General features: G+C 66.2%; 1 protein-coding gene across 2 annotated transcripts in view; it reads right to left on the reverse strand.

Annotated features, from left to right (window-relative positions):
- The window catches only part of MTA3 (metastasis associated 1 family member 3), a 38,126-nt gene extending 18,685 nt beyond the window's left edge, over positions 1–19,441 (reverse strand). For both annotated transcript variants that reach the window (XM_056130530.1, XM_056130531.1), the window contains exons 1-5: positions 19,399–19,441; positions 18,432–18,499; positions 13,954–14,047; positions 2,982–3,108; positions 679–742 (exon numbers count right to left, since the gene is read on the reverse strand). In XM_056130530.1, coding sequence (XP_055986505.1) covers positions 679–742; positions 2,982–3,108; positions 13,954–14,047; positions 18,432–18,499; positions 19,399–19,426 — 381 coding nt within the window. In that variant the 5' untranslated portion in view covers positions 19,427–19,441. The remainder of the gene's footprint in view (positions 1–678; positions 743–2,981; positions 3,109–13,953; positions 14,048–18,431; positions 18,500–19,398) is intronic.
- Positions 19,442–19,846: the final 405 nt, after the last annotated feature.

Below are 19,846 nucleotides of genomic sequence, written 5' to 3' on the forward strand. Positions count from 1 at the left end.
TGTGCTCGGGGCTGACTCCTGGCTCTGTGCTTGGGGCTCACTCCCGGCTCTGTGCTCGGGGCTGACTCCCGGCTCTGTGCCTGGGGCTGACTCCTGGCCCTGTGCTTGGGGATGACTCCTGGCTCAGTGCTCGGGGTTCACTCCCAGCTCTGTGCTTAGGGCTGACTCCCGGCTCTGTGCTCGGGACTGACTCCCAGCTCGGTGCTCGGGGCTCACTTCTGGCTGTGCTCAGGGCTGACTTCTGCTCTGTGCTCAGGGCTGACTCCTGGCTCTGTGCTCAGGGCTCACTCCCAGCTCGGTGCTCGGGGCTCACTTCTGGCTCTGTGCTCGGGGCTGACTCCTGGCCCTGTGCTTGGGGATGACTCCCGGCTCAGTGCTGACTCCCGGATCTGTGCTCAGGGATCACTCCTGGCTCTGTGCTCGGGGTTCACTCCCGGCTCTGTGCTTGGGGCTGACTCCCGGCTCTGTGCTCAGGGCTCACTCCTGCTCTGTGCTCGGGGCTGACTCCCGGCTCTGTGCTCGGGGCTGACTCCCGGCTCGGTGCTCGGGGCTCACGTGCGACGCTGGGTGGGACCCGGGTGCTCCGGCCGGCCAGTTCCCCGGAGGGCCGCAGGAGGGGCGGGCTCCCGACCCGGGCAGGCGCCCTAACCCTCAGTGGCGCCCCGGGGGGCGCGGTACCTCTTTGTCCAGGTAGGTGAGCACCGACTCCGTCTCGTTGAGGAGCGCCACGCTGCACTTCCCCCTGCAGGAGAGCGGGCGTGAGGGCGCGAGGGGCTCCACCGACCACCTGGAGCAGCGGGGCGGGGCGAGGGGCGAGGGGGCGGGGCGAGTTGCCTGGGGCGGGGCAAGGGGCGGGGCGAGTTGCCTGGGGGCGGGGCAAGGGGCGGGGCGCCCGGGGCCGGGCGATCGGGACGGAGCGGCCAGAAGCAGGGCGTGGGCAAGGCATGCTGGGAAGGACAGGGCGCTCGGGAGGGGCGTGGCGTGGGCGGGGCGGCCGGGAGAGGCGGGGCCTTCTGGGCGGGGCCTTCCGTGAGGGGCGGGGAGTGGGCGGGGCGTCCCGGGCGGAGCGGGACGAGGTGCCCCTGGGGGCGGGGCGGGGGCGGGGCAGCCAGGACAGGCGGAGCCTGAACCGCTTCCTGGGCTCCTACATGCCACACAGTCCCTGAAGGCTGTTGGGTCAAGATGCCAAAGGAGGAGGCAGGGGCTAGTGCAACAAGGGGCGTCCATCACCGTGATGCCCATGGCCAGGCTGGGCTGGCCCACCTGGAACAGTGGCAGGCTGACTCTGCGCCTCCCCAGGGGTGGCCACAGACCTGTCCGCTGGGCCCGTCTGGGCATAACGCATGCTGGAGAACCCTCTGGGCCAACCCCATCCCCTGTGCCTTGCTCCTCCATCCCTGGGCGTGGGCAAGAGCTCGGCAGGTCTCTGTGGGCACAGCAGTGGGAACCCGTACTGTGCCCCAGCGCCCTTGGTTCCATCACCTGCGAGCCCAGAGCCCACACATACGCCAAGGAGCAAAGGAGAAATCCAGGAGGCAGCCAAGGCAGCTCAAAGGCAGCCAAGGAGAAATCCAGGAGGCTCCGTCTGGGCCCTGACCAAGCCTGTCCACCCTCTGGAGGGACGATGCAGAATCAGCACCCAGAACAGGGGACACCGGGAGGCAGGGTGCAAGCACCATCAGCACCCCACAGCCACATCACTGAGATCCCAGCCCGAAACACTGAGCTCTGGGGCCCGGGACCTCAGGCCTGCTGACGACACTGAGCAAGTCGGGTGTCAACCTGAATGTGCCCAGGTGGCAGGGCAGCCCCACCGCCACAGGCAGAGAACCAGGAACCGGCGCGTCCAGTAGAGCCCAGCTGAGGGCCTGGGCAGAGGCGAAGAGTGCCCGCCTGCAGGTGCAGGCTGAGTTTAGGGCCCAGCGCAGCCAACACGCCAACTGAGACCCCCAGCTCTGCGACGAGAGTGCCCGCAACCCCACAAACTGGGACCTGCGAGCACCACCGGAACCACTGCAAACTCTGGGATCTGTGAGCACCCCCACCCAAGGGTGCCCCCCAGTGAGCCCCGCCACCAGCTGTGAAAACCCACCACAACAAACGTAACAGAAAGCCAGGGATAGGTGAAGATTTTTCAACGGAACGGTTTTCATTTAACTTTGGAGTCGGGAAGACAGCGCAAGTGGCTCTGCGTGGGCACCAGATCTCCCCCTGGCACCACACGGGCACCTGAGCACAGAGCGAGGAGCAGTCTCTGAGCATCCCAGGAGGCCCTGAAGCAAGCAAACAACAGGAGACCAATTTCATGATTGGTCCCACATCGCAGCGCCTGGGGTCCTGTGTCACGGCACCTGGGGGGCCTGCATTGACCAATGCACTTGGGGTCTTGAGTCACGGTGGCTGCAGCTGCTGTGTGGGCAGCTCAACCCGGCTCACATCTGGGCCAGCTGCCCCCCCCAACACCCCCAAGCCTCCCGGGGACTGATCAGCACAGGGTGAGAGCAGCAGCCGCCTGTGCCCCGCCGCCCAGAGCCCAGGCTGAAGGGCAGCCGCCAGGCTTCTTCCGGTCCCAGCTGCACTGGCCAGGAAAGCGGGTGCTGGACCAGGGCACACGGGCAGAGCTGACCTTCCTTCACGCAAGTCTTCCTTACTTGCGTGAACCGTGTAAGATGGACAGGACTAAGCCGAGACCTGGAGTGAAAGCTGAAGGACCGTCTCCACGGGGCAGTGCTCCCGGCCTCCCCACCCCCTCCTGCCCAGCCTTGGAGGCGGCAGCCCCGCTGACACCAAGGTGCCACCAAGGAAGGGCTCGAGCCTCTGCCCAGCAGGGCACACGGCGGAGGGGCAGGACACAGCCCAGAGCCGGCCCTGCGCCTCGGCACCCCCCGGCCTGGGAAGTGCCGATCCCTGCGGGTGGGGCGTTGGGACCCCACAAAGACCCATGTGCAGGAGTGGGGGGCCACACGGACCCTCGTCCCTACCTGATGTGTGTGGCAGGCAGAGACTCGTACTGGCGCGACAGGAAGAGCTCCCGGTGCCTCAGCTGATGCTTCTGCTTCTCTGTCAGGTCGGCCTCGACCACCGTCTCCGACTCCTCCTCCATCTCCTCTGCACAGACAGGCGTGAAGGGCGGTCAGTGCGGGCTGGGTGCAGTCGTGCACGTCTCCCCCTTGGAGCCCAGCCGGGACCGCGCTCGCACCTGCCGTGTGGCTCCAGGCATGTGACAAGCAAGGCCCCCGTGGGACGCTATGGGACCCTCAGAGCCCCACGTGGGATCCCCACGAAGCCCTGTGGGGGTCTGTGGCAGCCTGTGGCACCCCTGTGGGAGCCCCATGTTGGCCCTGTGACCCTACGTGAGTCCCACGTGGGACCTATGGAGCCCCTGTGGGATCCCCATGAGACCCTTATAGACCCTTGTGGGAGCCTGTGGGAGCCTGCGAGAGCCTGGAGGAGCCTGTGGGAGCCTGCGAGAGCCTGGAGGAGCCTGTGGGAGCCTGGAGGAGCCTGTGGGAGCCTGGAGGAGCCCGTGGGAGCCTGTGGGAGCCTGGAGGAGCCTGTGGGAGCCTGGAGGAGCCTGTGGGAGCCTGTGAGAGCCTGGAGGAGCCCGTGGGAGCCTGTGGGAGCCTGGAGGAGCCTGTGGGAGCCTGTGAGAGCCTGTGGGAGCCTGTGGGAGCCTGTGGGAGTCTGTGGGAGCCTGTGGGAGCCTGTGAGAGCCTGAAGGAGCCTGTGGAAGCCTGTGGGAGCCTGTGGGAGCCTGTGAGAGCCTGTGAGAGCCTGTGGAAGCCTGTGGGAGCCTGTGGGAGCCTGTGGGAGTCTGTGGGAGCCTGTGGGAGCCTGTGAGAGCCTGTGAGAGCCTGAAGGAGCCTGTGGAAGCCTGTGGGAGCCCGTGGGAGCCTGGAGGAGCCTGTGGAAGCCTGTGGGAGCCCGTGGGAGCCTGGAGGAGCCCGTGGGAGCCTGTGGGAGCCTCCGTGGGAGCCTCCGTGGGAGCCTGTGGAATCCTGTGGGACCCACGTGGCCACAGAACCCAGCAGGAACAGCAGTTTCCGTAAGGTTCTCCATGGCAGGAGAGAGCGGCTGCACCCCAAGCTCACTTGGTCTCCAGCAAAGGGGGGTTTCTAGGGAGGGGCCGTGGCCAGGACAAAGGTCTCCTTGGAAAGCGGGGATATAAGCTGGTGTCCCGGCAGGCAGCCCCCTCTGCCCAAAGCCCCTGATCAGCAGAAACCTCCTCAGGGAAAAACCAATGACACATTTGCACCGTGCGGACAAAGTGCAGTTTTCCCTGCGAGATGCCCCTCAGATGCCCGTTAGAAAGAAGTATGTGCTCAGTCTAGCTCTGAGTATCTCCAGATCTCAAAGAGAAAAGGTCTGAATTGTTTGACTATGCCCCTGCACAAATAAACTCTCACAACTGCTTTCTAAACATTGAGATATACAAGAACTAAAATTGATTTTAAAAAGCAGCTAGAGGCTGGAGCAAGAGTAGGGCGTCTGCCTTGCACACGGCCAACCCAGGTTCAATCCCTGGCATCCATAGGGTCCCCGAGCACCAAGGAGGAATTCCTGAGTGCAGAGCCAGGAGTAACGCTTCAGCATCACCAGAAGTGACCCAAAAAGCGAAAAACAATGAGAGAGAGAGAGAGAGAGAGAGAGAGAGAGAGAGAGAGAGAGAGACGCCCTCCCCACATACACATCTGCTGCCGGCTTTGTCCATCCCATCTCTGGAGACCCAGGGGTGCAGGGTGACTTCCTTCGCGCCCACACAAAGGGGAAAAAATCTCAATCCCCAGAAAGTTTTAGAAGATGGAAAACAGAAGTTTATTTAAAAAAAACACACACCCCCGAACCAAGAAAACCCTGACCAAACATGCACTATGGGGCTGGAGAGAGAGTACAGGATGGAACGCGCTCGCCTCGCAAGTGGCCGACCTGGTCCCCGGCACCCCGTACAGTCCCTTGAGCTCACTCGGGAGTGAGCGACCCCTTAGTGCAGGACCAGGAATGGCCCCTGAGCGGCGCCAGGTGTGGCCAAAACAACAACAGAAAGATGCAATCATAGGAAGAGAGGAGAGTAAGAACTCCAGATCTTGCACAGAGAGCTAACAGTCTGCTGAGGGGGGACCCACTGAGGGGGGGCCGCTGAGGAGTTCACTGAGTCCCCTGAGGGGGGCCGCTGAGGGAGGGTCCGCTGCGAGTCCGCTGAGGGGAACCCCCACGGAAGCACAGGCGCTCCTGGAGATAGGGGGTCTGCAGAGCAGTGATGGGGACACCGAGCAACAGTGTCTGCGGCTTGGCTGCGCCAGTCCTGGTCTGACGGGCTGATTCGGGTACGCACGCTGCACAGCCCTTCCCAGTCACATGAGGTGATGGACAGCCGATTCCTCGCCTCCGCGGAACTCTGAGAGGAGCACGCGTGCCAGCCCCAGCAGAACCCAGAGAGAAGATCCGGACAGGCCAAGTAGGACGTTTCCAGGGACCAGACCTGACAGGGACGGCAGCACCAACCAGCGAACCACGGAACAAGCTCGGGCCACTTCCAGCTCTGCCTCGGCCCCTGCGGGACCCCTGCGTGGGGCCCCCACCCTCCGGGGTAACCCCAGGCTGGAGGTGTGTCTCCTCACCTCAGCCTCCGAGGGGCCCCACGCACAGCCCACGGCGCTCCCAGTCTCGAGAGTCACACACTGAACGAGACTCAAGACCCACACCCCCACCCTCACCCCTACACACCCCGCCCCAACCCCCACCCCACTGGCCGAGGGACCCCCAGCGCAGAGCTGAAAGCAGACTACGAGCCTGCCGGGTGTGGCCCACCAACCAACCAACCAGAATAAGACATCTATTTATATATATGATCAGGAAACGATTTTTTAATGCAGCAGGAAGAACGCCTTACCCAGGTACAAATCAATTCTACTGGCCCCAGAAGGAGGGGATCGTTTCTACTCTAGTTCTCTCTAAAGGGAATCTGCAAACTCGAGTCTCGCCCAGAGATACCACATCACTACAGAAACACAAGGAGACGCAAAGGGAGACAGGAGGGCCGGAGAGACAGCACAGCAGGGAGGGCGCTGGCCTCGCACTGGCGGCCTGGCTCCATCCCCAGCGTGCCCGGAGCGAGCCCCGAGCGAGCCCCGAACCAAGAGCGAGCAGCCAGCAAAGGAAGAGAGGACATCAGCTCCGAGCCACCTGCCCTCTCGCCCGGCCGGCGCGGTCCTCCACCCCGGGGCACGGTCTGTCCCGCGGAAGTTTCCGCAGCGAGGGCCGTGAGTCAACGCCACGGCCAGTGCCGGTGCGACCACGGCCTGAGTCAGGGAGCACTCTCCCTCCTGCCTGCGGGGAACGGCAGACACAATCGATCTGCGCCGCTCAAGGGTCGACCTCTTCCTGGGACCGGGGGGAAGCAAGAGAGAGGTGCGGGTGCGCCCTCTCCACTCTGAGCACGTCTGCGCTCTTGGCGCTAGCAGAGGCCCAACGTCCAGCCCCCGAGAAGCCAGAGCTTTCGGAGGGCAGCAGTGAGGCCCGGGGCACTCACCAGGCACCTTCTCAGAGATGTGAGGGGCTGAAGCGACTGCACAGCAGGAGGGTGTTTGCCCTGCACGCAGCCGGGTTTGATTCGCAGCATCCCAGACGGTCCCTGAGCACCGCCTCGGGTCGTTCCTGCGTAAGCCCTGAGCCAGGAGGAAGCCCTGCGCTGACAGCAGTGGCTGGCAGTGATGGCGGGGTTTGTGGTGGTGGCTGGTGGTGATGGTGGTCGTGGCGGGAGGGAGACGCGTGAGGCTGAGAGTGGCGGCGGCTGTTGATGGTCTGTGGTGGCAGCTGATGGTGTGGCTGACGGTGATGAGGGAGGGTGGGTGGTGGTTGGGGTTGGTGGCAGTGGAGGGGGGTGGGTGGTGGGGACAGAACTGAGTTCCAGGAAGGGCTCGTGAGGACTGTCTGCAGGGAGTCAGTGCCACGGATCCCTGCTCTGAGCACTGTCTTGCACTACTCCCGGCCAAATGGGGGTCGGGCACTGGGTCCGTCAGCCAAGGGCCGCCCGGGAGATGGTTTTCAGCCCAAAAGCTGTAGCAGGACCTGACCGGGAGCACAGACACAGCCAGGCCTGGTGTCTCCCACTGTCCTTGTCACCTGTTACTGAAGGCCAGACAGACCGAGGCGGCACTCGCCACATACGTGGCCTAGCATGTGCAGGCCAGGCCACAGTTCCAGCAGGCAATGGCCCCGGGCACTGAACTGCTGCTTCCCGAATGCCCACACATGCGCGGCGGTCAGAGACGCTCCTCGGCCCACGGTGACACGCAGTAGCCACGGTCAGACAGTCAGCTGAGGAGACGGCAGTGTCCGGGACGCCCCCCCAGATGGGGAAGGAGGCCCGCGAGGGGCCCAGCATGCCTGTACTGACCCCAGCCACAAATGCACTAATCCACACACCTGTACTCAACCCATCACACCTGTACTGGCCCATGACACCTGTGCTAACCCACCCAAGTCCTACCTGTGTGGCCCCTGTGTCTGGTGCCCTTTGCCCTAGGCATTCCCTGGGCGACCCCACATGCAGCCTCAGAGTGGGCGTCGAAGTCCACCACACTGACCCAGGCGCAAGGCAGCAGGGCTGGAGTCCGTGAGCAGGTGTCAGGGGATGAAGAGGGACTGAAAGGTACCCAGGGCTGGGGTTCCAGTCTGGGTCTAGAACATTCCCGGGTGGGAAGACACGCTGAATGAGGCCCGCAGACCCAGCCTTTCCTCCTTCCTCCGCCAGAGGAGAGCTGGAAATGAGGGCAGGGCGGAGGGGAGGCCGCGACGGGCCCAGCTCAGTTCACTGCTCAGTACGTGTCTCGAGACTCTGCTCGATGTCAGCTGAGGCTAACCAGAAAGTTCCTCAGGAGCTACCCCAGCTGCAAAATGCATTTTCACCCAACAGCCCTGAGAGGCCACAAAATCAGGCCCACAAATGGCTCCAACCCAGAGGACCATGGGGCGGGGCCAGGACAGAGTCAGGGGCGGGGCCGGGGCAGGGCGGGGCCAGGATGGGGCCTGGGCGGGGCCAGGGTGGAGCCAGGGGCGGGGTCAGGATGGAGCCAGGGGTGGGGCGGGGCCAGGATGGAGCCGGGGCGGGGCTTGGGCGGGGCCAGGATGGGGCCAGGGGTGGGGCGGGGCCAGGATGGAGCCGGGGCGGGGCTTGGGCGGGGCCAGGATGGGGCCCGGGGCGGGGCTGGGGCGGGGCCAGGGTGGAGCTGGGGCGGGGCTTGGGCGGGGTCAGGATGGAGCCAGGGGTGGGGCGGGGCCAGGATACAGCCGGGGGCGGGGCTGGGGCGGGGCCAGGATACAGCGGGGGGCGGGGCTGCGGGGGCCGACTTGGGCCTGACCTGGAGGGCAGGGCGGAGCTGGGACAGGGTGGGGCGGTGCCAGGACGGAGCTGGGGGCGGGGCCAGAGCGGATCTGGGCGGAGCCGGGGTGGACAGGCCTCCTGGGCAGCCTAGGGCGCCCGGCCGGCCCCAGGCTCCATCGCAGAATCCCTCACAGCTGCATCTTGTCCTCCGAGAGTCTCCGAGTGCCTGAGCCACGTCGTCCACCCTGTCCCGTGGCGTCGCATCCCGGGGACCCAGAGCATGCCACCCTGTGCCCAGCCCCTGGCCCTGAGGTGCCCAGCCTGGCTTCTGCGACGCCGACACGCTGCCTGTGGCCATCCTCACTGCTGCTGGCCCAAGCCTAACCTGCTCAGATGTGGCGTGTCGGTGAGAGCGAGGGCCCAGTACCACACCCCATCCCAGGCACCCACACACAGAATAAAGGCACCACTCCTAGGGCACCTGGCCGCCTCTGTCCCACGGGGCAGCGAGGACCCAGCACCGAGTTTCCGCCTATTTTCATACTGTCGGCCAGGCCAGTGAGCACACTTGGTGGAAATGCAGCCCCTCCCCAGGCTTGTGCCCACAGGGGCCCGGCCTGGGCGGCAGAAGCAACCTCGGGGTCCCAGTGTCCCACCAGCCCTCCAGACTCCTCTTCTCGGCAAGCACAGCACCAGCACCCAGAAACCTCTTAGGCTGACAACGGAGGGTACAGCCGACGGTGCTGCGCCCCGGGCAGAGGCTGACGCGGGGTCCCAGGGGCGTTGTGGCCTCCAGCATCAGCAGCCACCCAGCCCCACGCAGCGCCGATGCCCACCACGTCTGCCCACGGGGTCAGGGTGGCAGCCACCTCCCGCCACAACCCTGCCCTGGGCGCCCCTACCACATATGCTGTCTGGCAGTACATCCGGATGGGGGCCAGGGTCCGGGTGGGACCCTCCTGAGGGCCTCCCAGATGCCAGGGTCAACCTGGGCAGCCGGGCCGTGTCTCAGGTCTGCTTCCTGTCAGTCGGGGAGCTGCTGAGGGTGGAGGGCAGTGGGGTCCTCGGCCCCCCGGAAGCTTAGCACACGCCCCCAGCACCCTCACAGAGGCCGGACACGCAGACTGAGTCCAAGGTCTGGCTGAAAAGCCCATTTCTGCCCCCAGGCCTCCAGCCTGGTAACTCTGGGTCCACCAGCGAGCGCAAGCATGGCCCCGGGCAGAGGTCCCCAGGGCGTGCGGGAGGGCAGGGCCGACCCCTCCCCATCCTGCCAGGCCCAGCAGGGACACGGGCCTGGCATGGGCAGAGCGGGGTGAGTCTCCCCACCTTTCCCTGAGCCCTGCGCCCGCCACGTCCTCTCGCCACCACAGGGAGGAGACTCGGGCACTGCGGAGCACTTCAGAACCCCGAGGACCCCCCGCCCCACAAGAGGCCCGTGGAGCAGAGCCGGGGACCAGCGGGGGGCTCCTGCAAGCCTGGACTCCAGGGTCCCCACTCAGGGCCAGCAGTGCCAGCCGCTCAGAGGACGAGCTTGGCTACGTCGGACAGAGCAAAGGCGGCTGGGCGGCTCCTGAGATGGGCAAGGAAAGCCCCTCCCAGACGAGGGACAGGGCCCAGGAGGTGACAAGGCAGGACAACAGGGGACTCTGCGCGGCCAAGCGCTCCAGCACTGAGCTCAGCGGCAGGAACTCTGCAAGGCGGCTCACCGTGGGGCCTCGACAGTCTGCAACCGTCTGTGAAGGGCGCGTGACCGCCAATGCCGTGAGAGTCCTGGGGCACGAGGAGGAAATGGGCGGCTGGGGGTGGAGACGGGGCAGGCGAGGACTCTCGGCCACATCCGTAGGGATTCTTCAGTGACCCAGATTACCTCAAGGAAAAATGCTAAAAACAAAACCAAAACCAGAGACAGAAAGACAGCACAGCGGGTTGGGTGCTGGCCTTGCATGCGGCAGACCCGGGTTCGATCCCTGGCACCCCATCCGGTCCCCGCGCCCTGCCAGGAGTGATTCCTGAGTCCAGAGCCAGGAGTCAGCCCTGAGCATTGCCGAGACAAACAAACAAACGAAACCAACCCCAAAGCAGGTGCCGCCAGGAGGCCCCTCCCTGGAACCCGCCCCAGACCGACCTTGGGACGAGGGGCTCCAGGAGGGGTCAGAGTGCCCTCGCAGGGCACAACGCTGACGCAGGAGAGGGCCAGGCGCCAGCAGGAGAGCGGGGGCAGCTCAGGGCACGCAGGCTGCCCCAACAAGCGTCCGCGAGGGGGCAGTTGGCGGGAAGCAGGTCTGAGTGCGGGGTCAGCCAAGAGAAGGGCCGCAGCTCTGGGGACGGCTGCACGGCCACACAGCGGCGCTCGAGGGGACACTGGCCAAGTGGCCTGCAGGGTGGCCTGCAGAAGCGTCCGGAGCTCAGCAGATGGTGCGGGGGCAGGTGCGCTGACCTGACCCACCCCCTCCCCACTCCCTGGCCGGGAGGAGGCTTGACACGGCCTGGACTCCGTGGGACCAGCGTGACTTCGGGGCTCAGGAGGTGGCAGGAATCAGGACGGGGCGAGAGCCCGTGAGAAGTGGGGCAGCTGCCGAGACGTGTCACCCGGGAGACATGCAGCCCTGGGACCGCGGCAGCGCACGGACCCCCAGGAAGACGGGTCCGGGTCACAGTCTCCTGTCACAACTATGCGCGGGGACAGGGTGGACGGCAGTGGCCCACAGACAGACAAGGGGCTGCAGGACCAGAGCAGCAGTCAGGGACGAGCAGGCCCAGCCCCGGGGCAGAGCGGCCGGTAGCTGGGCCAGGAGGCACGTGGACAGGCAACAGACTGGCACGTCTGGACTGTGGGCTCGGCCCGCCCGGGTCACCCCTGCAGGCCTCACACGCGCCAGCCACGTTCCCAGGCGGGCCTGGCTGGAAGACGAGGGGCAGCAGAGCTGGTCCCCGCAGCACGTGGCCCCCCCCGCGAGAGAAGCAGCTGAGGGTCCCAGGAAGGGGTCTCGCCCTGGCCCACACCCACTGCCCGCACTGGCGGTGTCACTGAGTGCCCCCAGCCAGGGACACGTGGACAGCATCCAACGCTGTGAGGTGAGCAGGCCCGGCCTCCTGCGCGGGGGACACAGTCCCTCGCCACGGCACGTAGGGCATGTGCCGTTTCACGCACGGGGCACGTGTGCTCTGGGGCAGAGCCAGGCTGCCACCATGCCTGGACACGTGTGGCCTGAGAGGGGCGCAGGCGAGAGCTCTCAGAACAAACTGGGAACACACGCGGGGCGGGGTGGGGTGTGAGGGGCCCAGAGCCACACCTGGAGCCTGCAGGGGAGGGCACGGGGGAGGGGCCGGCGAGGGGCAGGCGAGGGGCACCGGTGGGGGCACGAGGGGGGGCTCTTCCGCGAGGAACAGCAGGAGCCGCCTGGGCCTCGTGGCCCCAGGACCCCCGCGGCCCGAAGTCCCAAGCCCACACACAGCCCCGACAGCCCGTTCCGCTCATAGCTGCAGTGTAAGACGCCAACGGGAACCCAGGCCTCGGGGTCAGAGGGGACAGCGCTTCCTCCCGTGTGTGCCGGCCGGGACCGAACCCGGGCCTCTCACAGGCCGCAGCCGTGACGGAGACGTTTCGAGCTAAAGACTGTGGCCGTGCTCCGCCCTTCACGCCCTACCGAGGCCACCAGTTGCCCCCCACGAGCGGCTCTCCAACACGGCCACGACTCCAGAACACAGAAACCAATTTCTTAACTATCTGACTTTCAGTAGAAATACTTCCAGGGTCAATAGGTAAAATAGCAGAAATCCAAAACCAACATTTAATTCTTGAACCCAGCTGTAGAAAGCAAATCACTTCACAATGCTTTTTCAGCATGTCTGATTTGGGGGGGGTAAACTCTAAATAATAGTGGTGAATCTTTTATTGAAACAATCTAATCAAAGCAGATAGAGTGTTAACTAGAATTCATCTGCCTCACAGGGACGGGGAGGGGTGGGGGGTGGGGTTTTATTGGGGTTCTTCATGGGAAAAAATAAGTATTGGTAAAGGGAAATGTGTTTGATATTTGCATGACTGAGACATAAACCTGAAAGCTTTGTAACCTTTCCCACAGTGATTCAATAATTAAAAAAAAAAAAAAAAAAAAAAAAAAAAAAAAAAGACTGTGGCCGTGAGTCGACTCCAAAGGCTCCCGCATCGCTCTGCTAACAAGGCGCTCACAGGGGCTGGCTGCGGCCGAGATACGGGACCAGGGGGCAGGGAGAGACGGCAGCGGGAGGGTTGACCTGGGCTCAATCCCGGAACCACGTATGGCTCCGAGCACTACCAGGTGTGATCCCCGGACACTGACGGATGTGGCCCCCAAATCAAATAAATGAATCAAGTACAATAATGGATTCCTACGCGTGTCATTTACTTTCTGGGGCAGGCACTCCTGGCAGTGCTCAGGGCCGCACTGTCTCTGGCCCGCGCTGAAGAGCAGCACTTGGGGCTGGAGAGACCCAATAGGCTGAGCCTGGGGCCTGTGCCGGCACCCCCGACCCCAGGCGCCCCAGCACAGCTGGGAGCAGCCCCCACCCCAGGGAGCTAGAGAACAGGGTGTCACACAGACCCTGCAAACGTGCCCGGCCCACCTCATAACTACTTCCTGCACCAAACGCACGCAGAGGAAGTTAACGGAAGCACAGGCCCATCTGCCCGGTGGGCCCGGGCGGGGCTGGGGTGGTGGGACCCCGTGACCACGGCCCAGCCCAGTGCTGCTTCCTGGAGGCGGCCGCAGCCCTCGAGGGGCGGCCGGCCTCACACAGGAGATGAGATACTTTCAAAAGAAGCATGTGGGGTCGGAGACCCGGTGCAGAGGGGAGGGAACTCTTGCAAAGGCCGACCTGGGCTCAATCCCCGACACCCCACAGGGTTCCCTGAGCACCGCTGGTGTGTGGCCCCAAAACTAAATAAAATAACTTAATTAAACAAAATAAAAATACTGGGGCTGGAGAGACAGCACAGCCGGTAGGGCGTTTCCCTTGCACGCGGCCGACCCGGGTTCGATCCCCAGCATCCCATATGGTCCCCCGAGCACCGCCAGGAGTAATTCCTGAGTGCATAGCCAGGAAGAACCCCTGTACATCGCTGGGTGTGACCCAAAAAGCAAAAAAAAAAAAATACATAAAATAAAAATACTGCCCAGCTTTTTGCTTCTGTTCTGTGTTTGTTTTGGGGCGACACTCAGTGGATTTTCAGGGTTCACTACTCCTGGCTCTGTGCTCACAGATCAGTCCTGGCAGGCCCGGGACCCTATGAGGTTCTGAGTATCGAATCGAGGTCAGCTGTGTGCCTGGCAAACGCCCTCCCCGCTGAACCCTGGCTGTTCTGGAAGGAAAAGTCCTCCCCAAAGCCAGGACTGCCCTCGTCCCAGCCCCCCGCGCCCTGTCCAGCCCACGCAGGCCCACCGCCTCGGAGCCCCGGCAGTTCCGGCCTGGGGCACAGCCCCACCCCCACACTACGCACACGACTCCCAGGCTCCACCCCGACTCACACCCGCCTCAGAAGGCCGGAGGCGGCGAGAGCACTGTCCCCCGAGCACTCCCCCGCCAGGGGTGGGTGGGCACCGCAGGCTGACCCACGAGCTCTGAATCCCAGAAAAAGAGAATGGACTTACTAGCATGCTTGTCTGCAAGCATTATAAGCGTGTTGGAAATATCGCGTCGTCTATAAAAGCACACTACTTTGGCTTCCACGTTGCCCGTTGCAGTCTAAGAGATAAGAAAAGTCAGAGTCATCTCACTGCACATGGCTGGCACCGCCACCACAGCCCTCTCACACCCTCGCCAACTCGCAGCGCGCCACTCAGGGAACCCGCACGGGGGCTGTCCACACAGCCCCTCCCGCCCCCGAGCACCGGCGCGAGGCCAGTGCAGCGCTGGCCGGTCCTCTCCCAGGCCCCACGCCGGGCCGCGGTGCCCTCGGCTGCACGGGGCAAGGCAGAGGGGCCAGACGGGGCGTGCACTCTGCAGCTGGGAATCTGCGCCCCCCGGGGGCACCCGATGCCAAGCCCTAAGCTCTCAACACGCCAAGTGCGGCCTTGGTGGCCCAGTGCTGACACGCGTGCTTGGAAATGCTGGTGACGGCGCGGGGCTCCACGGGCCCGGCCCCCGAACAGGAGTTCACGTGCCACGGCCATGGTTGGCACAGCAGGCAGGGCGCCCGCCTCAAGCCTGGCACCGCACATGGTCACCCGAGCACTGCCAGGAGTGAGCCCTGGGCACAGACAGGCAGGCAGAAAGAAAGGAAAAGAGAGAGAGATAAAGGGAGGAAAAAAGAAAGAAAGAAAGAAAGAAAGAAAGAAAGAAAGAAAGAAAGAAAGAAAGACAGACAGACAACCAATCCCAGAGAGGCCCTGGGCCCGGAAGATGTGCAGGGCACAGGGGTCGGTCCAAGCCAAAGCGAAACAGAAAAGACGACACAGCTGACGATGAAATGCGAATTGCTCCGTCATTCCAGTTTCAAACAAATTGCAGAAAGTTACCAGAGTCTCTGGGCTTGGCGGGGGAGGTAACACCCATGCAGAGGGGACGGGGGCGTCACTGGCCTTGCACACGGCTGACCCAGGTCCAGCCCCCAGCTCCACCGATGGTACCCCAAGTCCTGACAGGGGCAGAGCCAGGAGAAGGAAGGAGGAGGGAGGAAGAAGAGGGGAAGGAAAAGGGAAACGCCGCCTCCTGAAGCTGGAGCCCACCAGGCCAGACCGAGTGCTTCTGCCCCAGACTGTCCCCGCGCTGCAGGGCCACAGCAGGGTCAGGGGGCAGGGGAGCTCCGAGGAAGCATCTGAAAGGTCCCGGCTCGAGCACCAGCACCACCTCCAAGGGGCTTCGGGGGGCAGAGAGAAGGCCCTGGGGACCACACAGTCCGAGCACCACCAGGAGCAAACCCAGAGCTGATCCCTGGGTACCGAGTCCCAAGCACCACCAAGACAAACCCAGCATTGAGCCCCAAGTACCGAGCCCTGAGCACCACCAGAGGCAAACCCCAGCACTGGGCCCCGAGTACCGAGCCCTGAGCACCACCAGAGGCAAACCCCAGCACTGGGCCCCGAGCACCGAGCCCTGAGCACCACCAGAGGCAAACCCCAGCACTGGGCCCCGAGCACCGAGCCCTGAGCACCACCAGAGGCAAACCCCAGCACTGGGCCCCGAGCACCGAGCCCTGAGCACCACCAGAGGCAAACCCCAGCACTGGGCCCCGAGTACCGAGCCCTGAGCACCACCAGAGCCAAACCAAAGCACTGGGCCCTGAGCACTAAGCACCAAGCACTGCCAGGAGTGGCCAAAGAACAAAAACCAAACTTCCAGGGTGGAGAACTGGCCCAGCAGCACACCGCGGTGTGCACATGTGAGCTCCGGGTTCTCCCTGAGCACTGCCGCCCGGGCCCAGGACCAAGCCCGTCTGAGAAGGCGCCTCGGGCTCACAGCAGCTGGGAGGTCACTCTGCTTCTTACTCACAAACGGGCTCTTCGGGCCCACCACACCCCCGCAGCCCACTTACAGTTCCAGGGCTCCCTGCACTGGGTAGGACCCCCACATGCAAACACACACGCACACGTGTGCACGCACGGACACGCGTACTCACTCACACCGGCACACACCGTAACATCCACGTGCAGCTCACACTCACTCACACCGCCTGAAACAGGACAAAGGGGCGACCTCAGGGTCCTACACTCACGGTCTTCGAGAACCGCTGCAGGAGGAACCTTCCGGAAGCTGCGGCAGCGCCAGTGTGGGCTAGGAGAGGGCGAGGGGCCGCAGAGCCTGACGGCACGTGGCCGAGCACTGGACGCTGCAGACCACGGGGCGTAGGACACACCCGCCCCCAGCTGCCTCAGCACAGGGGCCCCGAGCCGCTCGGCCCTCGCCCCGGCCCTGCAGGGGTCAGCGGCCCTTGCAGGCCAGACTCAGGAGGGACAGAGGGAAGACGGACGCTGGCCGGGCTGTCGGTGGGAGCTTCCGTGCCAGAAGGCTCGGGAGAGGCCCGAGCTCCTGCCCGGGCAGCACAGCCACAGTCACACTGACCACGGCTCTCGCGGCCAGACCGGTCCACCCGGGGCGTCTCTGTGCTTCGGAGCAGCGGGCAGGGTGGCCCAGGAGACTGGGCAGGGCTGTCTGGCAGGTGCGTCCACCCAGGGGTCACCCTAGAGCGTTGTTCCAGGGCCCGGGGGCCAGAGTAGGGTGAAGGCACCCGCACGCCTGCCCGGTCCCATCCTCTGGGCACCGGGAGTCACTCCTGAGCCAAGCCAGTAACAGTCCCAAGGACCCTCACACAACACGCAGGTACATCTATGTTCACAGGCATGCTCAGACATGTACACACACGTACACAGTCACGTGTGTACATGTTCCTGCATGCACGCCTGGTCGCACAAATGTACTCACCTTTGGACATACACGTGCACACATCACACAAACACCTTCATGCACACATTCGGCCACACACATGCTTGTGACGCACACGTGTGCACACACATATACAAACTCACATGCACAGACACACGTACCCCCCCACGCACACACGCTCACACACATGCCCCCCCGCACACGGACACACACTTCTCCCAGGCCTGCATTCTCCGTCACATGTCACTGCCCGGGACACAGCAGCAGTGCCCACAGCCCGTGTCTCTGTGGTGGTGGTCCCCAGGCTGCCAGACGCCGCCCAGGCTCCGTGCTGGCGAGGGCACCACGGTCACCTCCAGCCGTGCTGGGGATCGAACTGGGGTCCCGCCCCTGACCCCTGATTCCCCCCAGGCCCGAGACACCAGGACTTCGGGGGGGACACCAGCAGCCCGCAGGGGGTTCTGCTGCCCGGGCCCCCCCAGGCTGCACGTTGAGCCCACTGGGCCCAGCATGCTGCCACGTGGCTCCAGGCTGTCCCACTGCCACCAGGCTCGACCTGAGTGTCCAGGGCCGACCAGGCCTCACAGACTGAGCCACGAGCCCATGGCACCGTGCAGTTCGCCCGGCCAGGATGAGGCCGGCTCTCCCCTCACCGCGGGGCTTCCTCCTCGGACAGGAAGAGGAAATACTTGACTCAGAAAAGGAAGAGAGGAAGGGACGCGAGCCCGGCGTCCTAGGCCAGGCACCGCGGCCAACGGCCACTTGCCCCGGAAGGCTCAGCAGTACCCGTCAGCGCAACGGGCAGGCGCCCGAGACCGTGGTCAGGGTCAGCTCCCAGCTCGGAGGGGCTGCAGCCTACCCTCTCCGGGGCCTCTGCCTGGACCCCCGGGGCCTCTGCCCAGACCCCCGGGGCCCGCAGCCCACCCTCCCGGGGCCGTAGCCCACCCTCCCCAGGGCCTCTACCCAGACTCCTGGCAGCCCACCCTCCCTGGGATATCTGCCTGGACTCCTGGGGCCGGCAGCCCACCCTCCCTGGGGCCTCTGCAGTTCCAGGCCTCTGCAGTTCTGACCTCTGCCCAGACCCCCGGGGCCCGCAGCCCACCCTCCCGGGGCCGGCAGCCCACCCTCCCCGGGGTCTCTGCAGTTCCAGGCCTCTGCAGTTCTGACCTCTGCCCAGACCCCCGGGGCTGCAGCCCTCCCTCCCTGGGGCTTCTGCCTGGACCCCCGGGATCCGCAGCCCTCCCTCCTGGGGACCTCTGCCTGGACCCCCAGGTCTCTGCTCGGACCCCCGGGGCTTGCAGCCCACCCTCCCAGGGCCTCTGCCTGGACACCCGGGACCCGCAGCCCATCTTCCCCAGGCCTCTGCCCGGACCCCCGGGGCCCGCAGCCCTCCCTCCCCGGGGCCTCTGCCCGGACCCCCAGTCTCTGCTCGGACCCCTGGGGCCTGCAGCCCACCCTCCCAGGGCCTCTGCCCGGACCCCCGGGACCTGCAGCCCATCTTCGCCAGGCCTCTGCCCGGACCCCCGGGGCCCGCAGCCCTCCCTCCCCGGGGCCTCTGCCCAGACCCCCAGGGCCCGCAGCCCACTCTACCGGGGCCTCTGCCCGGACCCCCGGGGCCTGCAGCCCTCCCTCCCCGGGGCCTCTGCCCGGACCCCCAGGGCCCGCAGCCCACCCTACCGGGGCCTCTGCCCGGACCCCCGAGGCCCGCAGCCCTCCCTCCCCGGGGCCTCTGCCCGGACCCCTGTACCTTGCTCAGCTCCTCGATGCGCCGGATCAGGTAGGGGTTGCTGGAGGAATTCTCGAAGTACACATAGTCTGCAGTGAGAGGGAGGGGGGCTCTGAGCCCTCGCACCCCAGAGCAGCCCGCGAGCCCCTGGCATTCCCCCAGACCGGCAGCCCCCACGCCTGTCCCCCGCGTCCTTCCTCCCAAGGGGCCAGGCCACGGCCGTCAGCTGGCCGGCCAGGACCCAGTGCCCAGCGCGGCCGCCCGGGGAACAGGGAGCTGGGCCGGGCGACAGCCCCACACCGGGCCGGAGAGACGGGACAGACGGGGCAGGGCACGGCCGGGGTCCGGGCCCGGGGGACACGCCAGGGGACAGGCCGTGGGGGCTGGGGATACGGGACATGGGGCTGGGGGACACAGCCAGGGCCCACGGGGTGGGAGGCCGGGCCGGGGGCAGGGGCCAGACAGGGGCCGGGGGCAGGGGCCAGACCGGGGCCGGGGACAGGGCCGGGGCCGGGGCAGGGGCCAGACAGGGGCCGGGGGCAGGGGCCAGACCGGGGCCGGGGACAGGGCCGGGGCCGGGGCAGGGGCCAGACAGGGGCTGGGGGCAGGGGCCAGACCGGGGCCGGGGGCAGGGGCCAGACAGGGGCCGGGGGCAGGGGCCAGACCGGGGCCGGGGGCAGGGGCCAGACAGGGGCCGGGGGCAGGGGCCAGACCGGGGCCGGGGGCAGGGGCCAGACCGGGGCCGGGGGCAGGGGCCAGACCGGGGCCGGGGGCAGGGGCCAGACCGGGGCAGGCGCTGGGCCGGGCCGGGGGCAGGGCCGCGCGCCGGGCTCGCCCCTTCCCCGCCCCCGGCCCCCGCCCGCCCGCGGCCCTGACCTGTCCCCCGCCGGCGCGGCCTGGCCGGGAGGGTCCGGCGGGCGGGCTGGGCCGGCGGTGCCAGGCCGGGAGGCGCCCCCCGCCCGCCGCCCGCCCGCCCGGCGCCTCCTACCTCCGACCCGGTACATGTTGGCCGCCATGTCCGCGGGGGAGGCGGCGGCGGCGGCGGCGGAGGAGGAGGAGGAGGAGCAGGAGGAGGAGGAGGAGGAGGAGGAGGAGGAGGAGGAGGCAGGTGCAGGGGCGGGGCGGGCGGGCACAGCGGAAGGGACGCGCGCTGCGGCCGGCGGGGGCCGGGGGCGGCCGGGCGGGGCGGGGCGGGGCGGGGCGGGGCGGGGCCAGGCGGGGCGGGGCTGCCCGGCTGGGGAGGGGGCTGGCCGGGGGCCGCTGGAACAGGGGTCGGGGGGCTTGGCTGGGACAGGATCGGGGGGCTTGGCTAGGAACGGGGTCCGGGGGGCTTGGCTGGGACGGGGTCCAGGGGGCTCTGCTGGGACAGGGGTCCTGGGAGTCTCTGCTGGGACGGGGTCCAGGGGTCCGGGGGGGCTTTGCTGGGACGGGGGTCC

Source organism: Sorex fumeus, unplaced genomic scaffold, assembly GCF_029834395.1.
Source record: "Sorex fumeus unplaced genomic scaffold, SorFum_2.1 ptg000079l, whole genome shotgun sequence".
In the NCBI taxonomy this organism is placed as follows: Eukaryota; Metazoa; Chordata; class Mammalia; order Eulipotyphla; family Soricidae; genus Sorex; species Sorex fumeus.